We start from the raw sequence: 16,092 nt of genomic DNA, 5'->3' as shown, positions 1-16,092 counted from the left end.
GCGTGTTTTTTGGGAGTACGCACAGTTCTTTCTTTACCTGAGCGCATTTCTAGTGGCTGCTTTACTTAATCAACTATTAAGCGTTGCTTTTCTTATAATATGTGAAATTATGTGGATGATGTGGAGAAAGCAGACCGTAGTCGAGTTGTAGCGTATGTAGAGATTCACAGGGTAGGTTTCAAGTTTCAAGTCAAATGCGTGGGGGCTCTGAGATTACGCTGCACCTCGAAAATGATATCATGGAGTTCAGAACTCAGGGTTTATGGCTCAGGGCTCCGTACCAGGAAAGACATGGCTTGGCAGTTCAGGCTGGACTGTTCCCATGAGGCACAGGGTCAAGGCTGATTTGCATATGCCATGTCTGAACTGGGGTGGTGTGGAGTGCAAAAAAACGATGGATTTAGGCCCAGATCTCTGTACTGGGGTGAATGTATGACATTGTTCTGCATTCTGTCCATCAACTGTTGTTTTTGCATTTGTCACCCCGAGTGGGATGGGTTTGCTCAGACGTGAGTCCCATGCTCTCCACACCACTGGAGTCAAGCTATCCTGGCTGAAGACGGCTGATAGCCAGAAACCGGTCCTAGGATGCTTGATTCCGGTCCAGGAAAGACATGGCTTGGCAGTTTGGGCTGGACTATTCCCATGAGGCACAGGGTCAAGGCTGATTTGCATATGCCATGTCTGAACTGGGGTGGTGTGGAGTGCAAAAAAACGTTGGATTTAGGCCCAGATCTCTGTACTGGGGTGAATGTATGACATTGTTCTGCATTCTGTCCATCAACTGTTGTTTTTGCATCAGGGCTCCGTCACCACCTCTATCTCAACCTCTATCTCAATCCCACTCCTTTCACGTCAGCGAGGGGGTCCACAGAACAGGCCACAAGTACCTCTGCTCCTCCCCCGCCCAAGGGAGAGCCCCAGGGTGGGTGGGGGGGCCACAGACAAAACGAAACCGCTGCAGACATCCCCAGAAGAAAAGTGCAGGAGCGGGGGGTAGAGAGCTTAGCCACAGACCTTCGGCGGGCGGCTGGGAATCAATCAGCCTTTAATGCGCAGTTTATCCCCCTGCTGCAAGGGACGACTTGGATTTGTGATTTTTTTTTTACTCCCCCTGTGGCTATCACAAGCTGTTGGGAGCAGAAGTTAAGGGCTGGGGCAAGGGCCGAGAGCGCGGAGAAGTAGGTATAGGTCTCTGCTTGGCGTCCTCACCTCGCTCGGCATCGCTCGGCGTCTCTCTCCTCGCTGCTGCGGACTCGATCGCCCCACTCAGGAGCCGCGCTCACTCCGCTCTTTAGCACCACTGCGCTCCCTGTTCCAGCGGTCGAGCAGTCGGGCTGCTCTGAGGTAGGAAACGTGCTGGGAGACCTTGGCAGGGTTTGAACAGCTTTGCTGGGAGAAGAGTAGAGAGTCGTAACACGGCGTCTTCCTGGTGCTCTCTCGCTTGAATCAAGTGGTGGTTTGGCTCTCTGTGCTCTGCAAAACCTGGAACGGAGTTGCCACTGATGGATCTAGCATACGTATATGCACAGAGCACCGTCTCAGACATTAACTCGGTCTGTGTATGTACAATAGAAGCACCAGACTTATTGGCTTTATCAATGAGGTTTTCTATGGCATCTTACTCCTCAACAAGTAAGTAACATTTTAATTTTAAACCATGAGTATGAAATGTTCTTGAATTAGCAGAAAGATGTGAATGTATCCACTACAGATGTTGGTCCATGTAAATGTAGGCTATGACAGTCAATATAGCTTACACAGAAATTAGGAGACTCCCCAACAGGGTACAGCTTTGTTTCAGGCAGTGGGAATTCTCTTGGTTTCTCTGAAAGCAAGTATACTGCCTTTGAAGGGATGCTCCTTAAATTTGTTTTGCCTTCAACCCTTTTTACTGTTTTTTTCAGCTGGTGTTGGGCTGTTTGAACGTCGGAGCCATCACAACCTACTTTTCAGAAATAATGATGAACGCCCTCCTTGCAGCTGCAACTATTTTGGTCCTTATATCTCAGATTGCGTTCATTTTAGGAATCCCACTTGCCTTCAACGCAGGCCCAATGTCCATCTTTTATGTGAGTAACAATGAGGGTCAGTGGGATGAAATGGTGAAGGACTCTGACGGATTAATTCTGTGATTAGGTAAAGTGAAGAATTAGTTTTATGGGGCGTAAGGACTAATGTAATTGCCTGTAATGAAGGATTCCCAAGCCATATGGTCTGTACAGGTTACCATTCTGGATTAACCCCTTCGATTGAGTTGTAAGTCCGTAGTATAGTTTTGTACAATGGGCTTTATATTCCCGTTCTACACACAATGTAATAAAAAGCATATGTATCTTTCTGTTTCTAGTATGTTGCCTTGCCCAAGACTGAGTGCCCCTTTCCAGATGTTTATCAATTTTCATAAAAGTTGAATAATTCTGCCTGTGTACAGTATCAAGGAGCAGTTTTGTTGAGTAGAGAGCAATACCTCTGATCAGAAAAAAGCAATGCCTGTGTCAGGCAACATTAAAAAAAAAAATCTTTTTATTGATTTTAAAAGGAAATAACAATGAAAACGTATCAGGTGCAATGCGATTACATTCATACAAATATCGAATCATAGAAAAGTCAGGATAGTAGCGGCATAAGACACAGGATACCGGGACTCAACATTCCTAATCAATCAGGATTATGAAATTAACAGGGTTCGCTATATCGTAGGGTGCTGGCACTCGGCCCCACCGATCACAAAATCAATTTATACTTAGATCATGAACAGGATACATTGCAGCCCTTGTATGCAGAAGATACACCAGATCAAACAGTAATGCTCGCATTAGCACAATAATACTGAAAAAGGGGGAATCAGGATAATTAAAGATATAAGAAAAGGTGTCATGATTCACCACTGGGTTCAATGCTTAATTAAAGGCAGAACCAGTTGTCTTTTAAAATCCCGCCCCATTCCCGTGCACCTGCACGTCCTGAATGTGAAAAGTGTTTATTGATTGATTGGGTGCAAAAGAACATAATCATAACATAGTATTTCTTTTCGTTATTTCACTGAAAAGCTTTGATATGTGGCATAGTGTATTGTATGCTAATATTGTTTAAAGTATAGGAATAATTTTTATTGTTGCCTGGTTTGTTTAGAAAGCCTCTCTGAGAAGTCGCTTTGAAGCTGCTTCGAGCGCATCTGCTCGCGGCAGCCTTACGCGAACGTGCGCACTATTTTCTTCTGGGTGCGGTCTCCTATTCAAACCGCACCCAGGCTTCTGGAAGACGCTTTGCCTTCCGGTTTTCTCGGCAGAAGGATCGCGTCTGGGGGCTCCCGCTCCAAACTCACCAGGAAGACAGAATTCTTCAGTAGGACGACTTCATTTCGGCAGGACAACTTCATCTTGGCAACTCCGAGATTCTTGACACCTGCAAAAAAGACAAGGAGATTAAAAATAAGTACATTTGAAATCTAATGGACAGGCGCCCATCGCAAGCAAGCCTTGATATTTTTTGGGAAAACAATTTGGTTTTGGTTGAACTAAAGGGAAATGACAGAAACCATTTAAACCATTTAAAAGACCAAGAAACCTTTAAGAGAATCGTTTTTGATTTGGCTTCATATTGAAAAAGATATTGCAAGAGATATTGTGATACTTTCAGAATCGTTTTGGATTTTTGGTTCATATGAGAAAAAGATATTGCAAGAGAATATTGTGATACATTCAGAGAAATATGAAAAAGACTGTTTTAGAATTTTTCATGTAACATAATTTAGGCGTTGGCATAGGAGGTTGTTTTTCTTTCTTTTCTCTTCTTTAGTGTTAACAACAGGTTTGGACACAAAGAAAATACAGAACCAAGTTTTAGATTTTGAATGAAAGCATTTGCAAGTAAGTTTAGATAGGAGAAGAGTATAAATAAGAAATGTTTTGAAGAATATTATTTAAGAGTATTTCTTCTTCAATTCTCCTAGAAATCCTTTGCTTCATTCTTCGGCAAAAGAACCCCTAGTAAGAACACTGACAAGAACACAGACAACTCCATACACAAGACAAAGAAATACTGGACTAAGGACTAATCTACACTGATCGCAGGTAGGAGTTTAGTTAAGCGCCCAACAGTAATTCAATTAATAATTTGATTTTAGGACTTCTTTAAGAATTAAAAGGGGAAAGGTTAGGTTATTTCTAAAGTCATTGCTACTTGTTGATTCGCAGGTCGACAGCAAGAAACCTATCCACAACGTCCAGTACCGGCCCTCCTCCCAAATTTCTAGGTTTATTCTAGCTGTAACTTAAGACCAGCAAGTTTATAGTTAGATATTTGGGAAGTTGGTCCCTTGCTTCTCTGCGAAATCAGCTACGTCATCAAAGAGAATTCTGGTACAAGTCAAGGTAAGGGACGACGTAGCTTTGTTTGACAAAAGGAGAAAGCGCTTGAACATCCCACCCTGCACCCCTGCATGCAGCTTACGCCAAACCCCAACTAGCACTGTGCCTGTCGCCCCATCTAAACTAAAACCCATTGAAAGGAATGGAGGAGGGCCTTCGTACAGGCTCCCGGCCTCTCCCCTCCCACTAACTGTAAGCCTCCCCCTAAGTAAGGATATTCAACAGTTAAACAATCGAGCTAAGATCGGGGGATTCATTACTCGCCTACATCGCCTCCCAGTATCAACATTATAAAGTGAGTCCCACAAAGCCACAACTCGAACAAAAGTCCCGAAGAATAAGCCGGTCTCAGCCCTGGCCAGTTCGATCAGGTACACGAGTGTACTTCACCCAAACAGTCGCCATTATGGAAGAGTGCTGAACACAGCAGCGAGCCGGAAACATCACGGAACAGTGAATCACATTATTATTGGGTCCCATCCGCTCCGTCAGGAACTCCAGACATTGTTGCCAGTCACATTTAACTGAGTTCGAATAGAGCAAGAGGGGTACCTTGTCAAGCCAGTCCTGAGTCATTGTATAAGCCCTCCGATGTGTTTTACGTCGCCATTTTCTCTTCATCAATTGCAATACTGAACATGCCAGCACAACAGGGACATCTGACACATCGCCGTTAGCTGATTTGCGTATCAGAGTCTCACTCCCCTCTCGCTGCACAGGGTTGTTGGCGTCGAGTAAACCAGTTGCTGTGGACGCTGTAACTTTCACACTGTCACGAAAGTGAACACAGGTCTCTTTCACACGCCCCATCTAAAAAATAACGGCATCCAATTTAAGTTCCAGTGCTTGGACTCTTCGGTTCAGGGAAAGGTATAGACCACCGACAGCCGCCATTAGAGTTGCGAGCGTGGGTTCACTCCTGGCCGATACTGATTGTTCCCCTTCGTTGGTGACGGACTGGTCCGATGTCGAAAACCCCTTGGTTAGGATATGTCGTCCCAAGATATCCTTACGACGTTCCATGGACCCCTTACAGGGTTGGGTTCGAATCTTACGCTGGTCGATATTGGGCGTCATGTCATACATTTCCACCATGGTCAGTCTCTCGGGCCCATAGGGACCGACCAACTAGAGTCAAAGATAGGGACACCCGCTCTGATCGCGTACAGGATAAGTCGGGGTCATTTTCAGGATGTGGCCGCAGCCGCCGGGTGGCTTTCCGACTATTTCAAAGCCATTCACGGCACTGGCTCCGTTAGTTAATACCCAACTTGCGTCCGCAGTGTCTCTGGGGCGTTCCTGCACAGCGCCAATCTGTTCGAGTGTTCAATGTGAAGATCGGATAAAAAACTTCACTTCCAATTCCAGTGGACCGGCCCCTCCAAAACTCCTGTGTCCGATGTTGTTCAATTAGGTGCCGGCTAGATTTCCACTCGAGGTCCCGGCTTCAGGGCCGATGTAGGCCGCAAACTTCAGGACGACGTTTCTCCGTTCTCGATGGTGATAGAACTTTCGGCATCTCACGGTGCAGCGTAGTTTTGATTCGTCTATACGGGAGCGTTGCATAGGCACAGGATATCTAGCAGGATCTTGTAGCAGGATGAGGAGGTCTACGGAGCCGGGAGCCTAAGCGGCCATCTTGGTCTCAGGCAACATTTTTTTTTTTTTTTTTTGAAAACCTTTATTTCGTAGTATTGGCAAACAAATACGGGCCTACAACCATCCGGCCGGCCACAACATCTTGCAGGTCAAAGCAGCGATCGAAACGGCGACTCGGTAACAAATCAAACCAAAGTATAAGCATTCTGTAGTACACTAGGGACATGGGTAATACCGAGAAGTAGGATAAGTGAAGGTTTACATTTTAAAATTTATAGTATAGCGTAAAAATAGGAGTTGAGGAGGATCGAAGTCCATACAATCTGTCCAAAACAGAAGCGGGCGAGTTACACCAACAGAGATCCAGCAAGCCGTAAGACTAAATCAAAATGGCGGCATACAGATAACACAAAAGGATGAACAGTCCCACAGCACGTCACTCGCCAGTCGTTACCCACCCGCATCGATCCAGCCCACCACCCGAAAAGAGGCGGAAATAAGAATATAGAAAAGAAGAAATGCCCATAGAAACCGAAAAGGAATAGAGAAAACCCCTTCCCCCCACCCTACACGCATGCAGAGGCTACGGCCACCCCCCCCAGCAGCGTGCCTGTCGCCCCGAAGAGTACCCGAAATATAGAAATAATAAAGAGAAAAAGAAAAAGGGAATCGGTGAAGATCGGAGGAGAGCTAAACAGTTGGAAACAAACCATAAACACATTTAATCCCAGCTGCCCCCCCCCCCCCCGGCCCCGGAACCCAAAGCAAAACCAACGACTAACTCCCCAGTCCAGCGAACATTATCCAATCAAAACAGGCAGCAGAAGGCAAAAAAGGAGAAAAAACATCATCAACCTTGTCCCTTCCGATCGAGCACGACGACGAGGTACCATCGTAGCGTAGCCCCCGTGGATGGAAAAAACAGACAAAACGACAACCACAGTAAAGAGCTCTGTCCACCAAGGTCTGTCCACTTCAATGTCCCGTGGTCGCCGGCTGAACAAAACAGGGAGGTACACAACAGCATCCCTCGAAGAGCGATCAGCCAAGACAAGAGTAACAAAGCCAGGATAGGGCAGAGAAACATGCCGGTAGTACACAAAGGAGGTGCTCGGCATAGCGTCCAAAAACCATCTCCCAGCCAGTGCACCAGCCCAGACAGCGCACTCCGCTGCCTAACCATGACAGGCAATATCACAGCTGGGTCATCTAAGGCCTCCACGTAGATCTGGGTAGGCACATCCCGGCAGCCGAGCACAGGGTGTGGCGAAGTGCACAGTACACTTAAACCCACACGGCAAGTCGGGGGCTCCGCGGACGGAATGGCATCAAGTCGGTCCCCCAGGTCCCGGGCATTGGTAGATAGGGCAGCTCGCAAAGTATTCAAAGCGCTCAGAACATCGTCTAGCGTTAGAGACGCCGCAGGTGAGGTAGATGCAGCAGCTTCCCGCACTCGGGGCACACAAACACAGGTCTGACTCCAACACCGGCCATAGACATCCATCGTGAACAGTCGGCCAGCACTCCGTAGAGCAAGCCACATCGGGGGCCCAGGGGCCACTCACTCCGTTATGCCACCGCACTCATTTGCGGTGCAGCGCCAGTTGCCATAAACACCAGTAATGCAGCCCAGTGTCGGTAGATGCGAGTGCCGAGTGCGCGGTCCAAGATGGCACCCACAGCGTTGCTGGAAGACAAAGAGGCATCAAAAGCCGTCTACCGGCTGGGGGAAGGACACATTGTAGCACTGGCCGCGGGAACAGTGTTGCAAGCGTGGAGGTGAGCTGGGCGGGATGGAATGTTGCGGCGAGAAGAGCAGTACAGCAGCCGCTCTCCGCCAGCCGACCGCCGCCGTCGTGAGTGGGCACGGCTGTTGCACTCAGGGTCGGCCGCCCTCGCAGAACAAATACGAGGACACCGCCATCATGCCCAGAACGGAACAAGGACGTTTCGTTGCATCCGCTGCAGTAAGCACGCCGGGGAGCGCACCGTTGGAGTCAGGACAGTTTCCCGAGTCCGAAACATCAGCGTGGGTACAGGATAACCGACAGGATCAATAGCCCTTCGGAGGGAAAGCGAGAGGGTCGGCGGAGCCGAGGGATCAGGCGGCCATCATGGTTGCAGGCTAGGCTCCTCCTCTCAGGCAACATTTTTGTTTCTGGTTTTAATCGTAGAAAAGGAAGGCATATGCAAGTGTCAGACACCCATGAAAAATCACAGTGACATTAGAAAACAAGCATTTGCAATGCAATAGGTCTCGCATTTCGAGAGTTTAAGCTATTGGCATTGTAGATGAATGCCTTTTATTGGTCTGTTTTGATAATTAACACATATATAAAAGGCATTGTCATTTACAACGCTAATAGCTCAAACTCTTGTAAATGCGAGACCTATTACATTTCAAAGAAGCGGCGGCCATTGTCCCGGGCTGCTTGGAAAATGAAAGCGTGTATGGTGTGCTGAATGTTGTAGGAAAGTATGTCGTACCTGCAGTAAGAGAAACTCATTAAAGAAAATAGTGCTTACAGACTAAATATGACATACAGTGTAACAACAGAAGTAAAAGGGCCAGTCCTCATGGGTGGTTACAAATGAAGACAAGGTGGAACAGGGATGGACAAACAAGCCTATTGACGAATCAGAAGCCAGCACTTACAAAGGACAATGATTCAAGCCAACGAAAAATATTGGTGGAGAGTGTGCGGGGCTTCAAGTCCATACTCGAATATAGCATGCCTCGCAGAGCAGCGCATGTGCTGCCCAAACTCGACCCAAAAAGGGTGACACTAAGGGAGTGAGAACACGAGTATGGAGCTCTGCTGACCCTCGCAAAGCCCCAGTGGTCAAAGTGGAGGGGGGGAATCTGTGGGGCATGACGTGCCCATACTTTTTTAATTTTTAGAAAAACAGTTCTTTCTTTGTGTAAAAAGACCGCCGTCACTGGACTGTCAATTCTGACAGTTTAAATGCTTCATGTGACGTGTAAGGCAGACATTTTCCTATGCTGTGAAATGGAGGGAGGCGCAGAAAGATAAGCTAGCCGTCCTGCCAGGATGCCTGCTTGCCTGAAAGAAATGTAAATGTGCACATCTGGTTCATCCACAAATGTAAAGGGTGCCTGTAAGCCAGTGATGTAATCACTTGAAGTTTCATGATGATAATGGAATCACTTGAAGCTACATGATGAGACATATTTTTTTAGAGATATTGTAAAGAAGCTACCAGCTATGCTGTGAAGTGTGTGCTTTTAAAAGACAGTTATTAAAATACCTTTCCACTATGTTCAGTTTCTGTATTACTAAAATCTATATTTTGAAAGCACTTTTTTATTATAAACATTTTTGAGAATTTTGTAGCAGCCATCGTATATTGTGAGTAATGCAACTTTAAAATAATGAACTTGCCCCAGTATTGGAACTTTCATAGATTCCCATGCTTTTTATCATGCCCCATCGTCAGCCTGAGAGCCTCAGTAAATAGAAAAATACCATAGCAGTATGTACAAAAGAGAAATTAAGGCCTAAGCCTCATCTCCTTTTGTAACCTATCTCCCTCTTTTTGTAAAAGAGACCAAAACTTTGCAACAACCAATCAGATTAGCCTCACCCCATAGAACCCTCAGGAGAGAGCCTCAGATTTTCTACCGCACATTGTGCTAAGGCAGTCTCCACTGAGCTCTGCTCAGTTTTCTCTTCAATTGGATTTCTACACCCTTTTTTCTCTTCAGGATGTCTGAAAAGAAAGCTTTATTCAAAGCCTGTGCTACTTGCTCAAACAACAGACTGTGGAGGATAAGCATAAAGATTGTATTTATTGCTTATACCCGGACCACAAAGCCACTGAGTGCAAGATCTGCAGGACCTTCTCAACTAAGACTCTGAGAGACCGGGAAGGAAGACTTCTGACTTTACTACAGAAAATGAAGTCTCGGAAAGAGGTTCTGTCCAGTGATAGTGAGGATTCCTCCTCAGCAACATCTTCGAGGAGGTCTACAAAAAGGGGTAGGTCTTCCCCTTCTACTTCAGCCGAACCTCCTGCTAAAGCCTCTCAAAAGACCTCTGAAAGGTCTAAAAGGCTTACAGCCTGATTCATAAAGCTAAATTGCTCTTGCAAAGGGCAAGATTCTCTGAATCTTGCCTTTTGCGAGTGCAATTTTTGCATTTGGGATTCATCATCCCAAATGCAAAATTCGCTATTAAAGAATTCGCACATTTGCGAAGAATTGCATTTAAGGAATCTCTATTTGAGATTCCTTAAATGCAATTCATGAATCATTTTAAAATTGCGAAATTGCAATTTTGGGCCGCTATTTACCGAGAGGTCAGACCTCGTGGTAAATAGCAAAAACTTAGAAAAATGCATTTAAATGCATTTTTCTAAGTTGCATATTACACACACACATGTCCTTTGGACCTGTGTGTGCGCAACACCAATGTAGATTACATTTCAGGGATGCTACAGGGTGTCCTTTGGACACCCCTGACCCTTGAAATCGCATCCTTATTTGGGATTAGCTAATTGCTAATCGCAAATAAGGAATAACTCCCCATTCATTCCTATGGGCCTGTAGGCCCATAGGAATGCATGGGGAGTTATTCCTTATTAGCAATTAGCTAATCGCAAATAAGGAACATGTAGGAATCGCAATATTTATTGCAATTCCAACATGAATCCCGTTTTGCAAGTCCTTAATAGCGATTCCTTATGAATCGCTATTAGGGGCTCGCAAAACGGGAGAATGATGAATCAGGCTGTTAGTCCCAAAAATATCCTCACCACCCAAAGGATAAAGAGGGACATCTTCCTGAGTTATCAAATGGAAAAAAGGCAAGTCAAGGCCTTTCTATTGCCTCTTCGCCATCAGAAAAGGAGAAGATCTTTAAGAAACCTACGAGTACGCCTCAGGAAGTGAAAGGAGAAAAGAAAATGTGTCCGTCGACGACAATCTCCGACGACAATCCACTCAGGTACGTTGACGACGACGTCAAAGGCTCAAGTGGCTTCGATTTCTGCTCCGCCGACGGGCCAGTCGTCGAGAGCTTCGCCGACGACATCGTCCACGATGACAGCGTCGACGTTACATCCTACATCGACGAAACTGACAACCTCGACATCGCCGGTGATGTAGCCGACGATAGTGTCGACGGCGACGAGAACGACGACGACGTCGATGGCTAAGGCGAGGATGATCCTGACGTCGACCTCACTTCCGTCGACGATTAGTCCGCCGTCGACTACGCTTCCAGCGACGACGATTCCTTCGTCAACGACACCGTCTATGACACCGTCGACTATCCAAAAAGTTAAAATTTCCATCAGGAAAAGACTAATAACACAGGAAAGGACATCACCCCGTAGGGTAATACCATTGCCTCCACCTCTTCTGCTGGAGGAGGAATATTCTGATGTGATGATGAGGAAAGTTCATATGGGGATGCATATAGTCCTTCACAACTTCAAGTGAAATATCAGGACTCGGATTCAGATGATTATTTCCTGGATCAACATCATCCAGAATCTCAACTCTCTCCTCAGGTCTCACATCAGCAAACATCTGGCCAAGGTATGGTGGCAATGCCGTCTTCATTAATAAATGACCTGCAGTTGATGTTATTAGATTATAAGAAGAGGTTCGCATCTCAGACCTCTGAAACCATTCAGCCTCCTCCGCCTCCGCCTCAGCAAGCTTCATCTACTCTTGTAGCATCAACCTATCAGAGGCAAGGTGAACAGCCTGTGACAGAAGGACATGATGTGATTACAGTGCCTGATGTCGATGATGACTCTACTGATGAGGACCAAGATAGAGAACATGTTCAAAATCCTGACACAGAATGGGATGATTATGTAATCCCAGATCGGGCATCACCATCTCCGGACCCTGTGGATTCGGCTCCAGTGGACATAGGGGGCTTCCATAACCTTTTGGAAAGGGCTTCTAAACGATTTGACCTTCCTGTTCCTGTCTTACAGTCAGACTGTTTCCTCTACGATTTCAAAGAGCCCTACAAGAAATCGATCCGTTCCATACCAATAGTAGAACATGTTTGGAATGAGGGAAAGAAAGTGATGCAGTCTCCAGCTACCGTAACTCCGGTTCTACCGCGGCTGGAGAAGACATATAAGGCCCTAGATGACAGTTCAGCATGTCTTATTGGCCAGCCTAAACCGGACTCGGTTATTTCTCAGGCGGCCAAAGAAAATCAAGGAACCCAACGGCACCCCTGACGGCACCGCCAGACAGAGAAGGCAGGTGCTTGGAAAATGTAGGGAAGAGGTCCTCTTCTATGTCTAGCCTCCTGCGCCTTGAACGCACTCGCAATTTTGGGATGTTAAGATCGCCAAATGTGGTGCGATCTCTCTCCTTTCATTGAACAGCTTCCAGAGAGTGCCAAGACGGAAGCGAGAAAGATTCTAGAGGAAGGGGAAAGATCTTCATCGGAAAATATAGATTGTGCAATGGACATTGCTACAACGGCTTTTCATGCCTTAGCTGGATCAGCGGTCCTGAGGCGTCAAGGTTGGCTGAGATGTACCTGGTTTCGCCCAGAGGTGCAGAATAAAATCCTGGATCTGCCTTTTGATGGAGACATGCTGTTTGGCAAGCATGTAGATGACGCTTTGCAGGACATTAAAAAGGACACCGAAACTGCAGAATCCTCGGGCACGCTTCAATACCGAAAGGTGCCTTTCCGGGGTGCAAGAGGCAAAGGATTCTCTACTTATAGGGGAGGCTATCAGCAACAATACTCCTCCTATTCGCAATCCTCTCAAACATTCAAGCCTCAGTACTCTCAGCGGCAAAATCAATCGGCGTCTTTCTCTCGCCAATCTTCTAGAGGTAGACAGGGGCGTCAGGGTAGAGATACCTCTAAACACCAATAGCGGCTTCCTGGCTCTGCCTACTGGTCCTTTACCTCTTGTTCCAAAGATAGTGGGATGAATTACAAATTTTCTCGATTGCTGGAAGATAATAACAACAGATCAGTGGGTCCTACAGATCGTTCAATTTGGCCATACATTAGAATTCCAAAACCTACCACCTCCAAAAGCCCCTCGCGCCACAGAATCAAAACATCTGCACCTTCTCCGTCTCGAAGTCTCTCATTTGCTCACCAAGGGAGCAATAGAACCAGTGCCACTCTCGCAAAGAGGAAAAGGATTCTATTCCAGATTTTTTCTCATTCAGAAGACGGAAGAAAAGTGGCGCCCAATCTTAGATCTGAGGGAGCTAAACACCTATCTCATAAAACTCTCCTTTCGAATGATCTCTCTTCAAGACGTCTTACGTCTTCTAAACACAAGGGATTACATGGCGACTCTGGATCTTCAGGACGCATATTTCCACGTTCCGACCCACCCAGCTCAGAGGAAATTCTTATGGTTCACAGTAGCCAAGAGCCACTTTCAGTTCAAGGTCCTGCCCTTCGGGCTTAGATCCGCGCTGCGGATTTTCACAAAGGTATTGGCCCCGGTAGCGGCATTCTTAAGGAAACAATCGCTAGAAATGTTCCCTTACCTAGATGATTGGTTGATAAAGGCACCATCTTCTCAGACAACATCAAAGGCAGTCGAGAATTGCATCCAGCTTTTCAGATGTCTGGGTCTGCGTCTCAACATGGACAAGTCAGTCGTTGTTCCATCCAGGAGGGTCAAGTTCCTGGGCTCCATTCTGGATACAAAGAATTGCAAAGCTTTTCCTTCGGAAGAGAGGCAGAAAAAGCTAATCTCCTCAGCAATCCGGTTACAAGGAAGACGATCCCTGTCAGTTTGTCTTTAAAAGTCTTTTCTAGGATTGATATAATCTGGCATACCATTAGTTCTGCATGTCAGACTACGAATGCGCCCCTTGCATGAAGAACTAGACATGCAATGGTGCCAGGTGGAAGGCTCTTTCGAGGACAAGATACAGGTCACTCCTCTCATTTGGAAAGCAGCAGGTTGGTGGGCTGTCAAGAAGAATATCTCGAAAGGTCTCTCTTTCAGAATTATTCCATCCCCTCTGGTTTTAACCACAGACGCATCAATGGAAGGCTGGGGCGCAGTCTTACAAGATCTCCAAGTGAGCAATCACTGGAAGGCAGAAGAGCGTTGTCTTCATATCAATCTCTTGGAACTCAGAGCGATTCGCCTAGCCTTGCAGGCTTTCAAACCGAGGGTTCAAAATACAACTGTGCTGGTCAGGACGGACAACACAACGGCCATGCATTACATAAACAAGCAGGGTGGTACAAGATCCCTTCTGCTTTCAAAAGAGGCTCAGATGTTATGGGAATGGGCGATTCTCCACAATGTAGTGCTTTCAGCAGGGCACCTACCAGCCACTCTCAACACAACAGCAGACACCCTGAGTCGTCTAAAATCTTCCTGTCACGAGTGGGAATTAGATCAAGATACTCTGGAGGAAGTGTTTCGGAGTTGGGGAACTCCAACAATAGACCTGTTCGGGACTCCAGAAAACAGGAAATGCCAACTCTATGCAAGCAGGGATCGCCATAAAGGGTCGCTGGGGAATGCTCTTTCGATGTCCTGGTTAGGCACATTTGTTTACTCCTTTCCGCCAATTCCCCTAATTCCACGGCTTCTCATGAAAATAAAGATGGAACCTTGTAGGATGATCTTAATAGCACCAGCGTGGCCTCGCCAATTCTGGTTCACGGAACTACTCCTACTTTCCCAGGATCATCCATATCACCTTTGTCCCATCCCACCTCTGTTGACAATGTCCCAGGGACAGGTGGTTCATCCAGAACCGAGCTCTCTCCATTTGAAAGCCTGGCTCCTCAGCACAGAGAATTCCACTCTCTAGATATTCCTCAGGAATGTAGAGAGATTTTATCTCAAGCTCGATTAATTACTGCCACAAGATGGCAGGAAAACCACTGGAGAGACAGGTACGAGCTCACTCCACAAGATCAGTTTCATCTTCAGCAGCTCTCTTTGCTGGAGTCCCTATAAAATACATTTGTAGGGCAGCCACATGGAGCAGTGCCCATACCTTCACAAAACATTACTGCCTGGACTCTATCATGAGGAGCGAAGCGGCAGTAGGACAAGCAGTAATGAGGAATCTTTTCCAATGAGAGGTGTGCTTTCCCTTCTATCCCTCCTTCCTATGATTGCACATTTTGTATCGCATAAGTTTGCTGCATGTATTGTTACAAAGTATATATGCTTATAGGAGAATGTTTATGTGGAAATGTTGGGATACGATTGTAACAAAATGTGCATTGGTGATTTACTGCTAGCTACTCTGATACAAAGCATGGGAATCTATGAATGTTCCAATACTGGGGCAAGAAAACAAGTTACTTACCTGTAACTTTGGTTCCCCAGTATTGGTAACTTTCATAGATTCCCATGCGCCTACCCTCCTCCCCGGGGAAAGCTCAGCCTTCAGCAAAAGTGGTTACTGTTACACAACGGCTGCGAAAATCTGAGGCTCTGAGGCTCTCTCCTGAGGGTTCTATGGGGTGAGGCTAATCTGATTGGTTGTTGCAAAGTTTTGGTCTATTTTACAAAAAGAGGGAGATAGGTTACAAAAGGAGATGAGGCCTAGGCCTTACTTTCTCTTTTGTACATACTGCTATGGTATTTTTCTATTTACCGAGGTTCCCAGGCTGTTGACGGGGAATGATACAAAGCATGGGAATCTGTGAAAGTTACCAATACTGGGGAACCAAAGTTACAGGTAAGTAACTTGTTTTCTTACATGTTTACAGTGCTTCTGTCACAGACTGGGACCTTGTAGCAATAAACATAGACAAGTCACTATTCTTCACTGCACCAACCAGGATTCAATTCTGCGGCTCTCTGGTGCAGTGCATTAACTAACAAAGGTTTCATAATGTCTGATGCATTTCCCACTGATTAACAAAACTTAAATTTTACTTTCATTTAAGCTGTGCATTGTTATATATGTAGTTACTTGAAGATGAAAGACCTAAAAAACTTACAGAATATTTTGTTTTTTTAGTCACAACTTTGACCACGCCCCCATGCTCACTCAACCCGCCTCCATTGCGCACAGCATCACAATTCTCGTTGGGGCATATTAACAAGAACAGCAATAAAATTATCGGCGCTTTAGCAGCAGAAAACTGCCACTAAAGTGGCGATA

At 46.1% G+C, this 16,092-nt stretch overlaps 1 protein-coding gene across 1 annotated transcript in view; it reads left to right on the top strand.

The window, feature by feature from the left end:
• SLC26A8 (solute carrier family 26 member 8) overlaps positions 1–16,092 on the top strand; it is a 3,758,415-nt gene that overhangs the window by 183,603 nt on the left and 3,558,720 nt on the right. Inside the window, exon 2 of the mRNA XM_078644342.1 lies at positions 1,908–2,072. Coding sequence (XP_078500468.1) covers positions 1,908–2,072 — 165 coding nt within the window. The remainder of the gene's footprint in view (positions 1–1,907; positions 2,073–16,092) is intronic.

Source organism: Lissotriton helveticus, chromosome 5_1 (genome assembly GCF_964261635.1).
Source record: "Lissotriton helveticus chromosome 5_1, aLisHel1.1, whole genome shotgun sequence".
Classification (NCBI taxonomy): Eukaryota; Metazoa; Chordata; class Amphibia; order Caudata; family Salamandridae; genus Lissotriton; species Lissotriton helveticus.
This window is presented reverse-complemented; position numbering and strand designations above follow the sequence as displayed.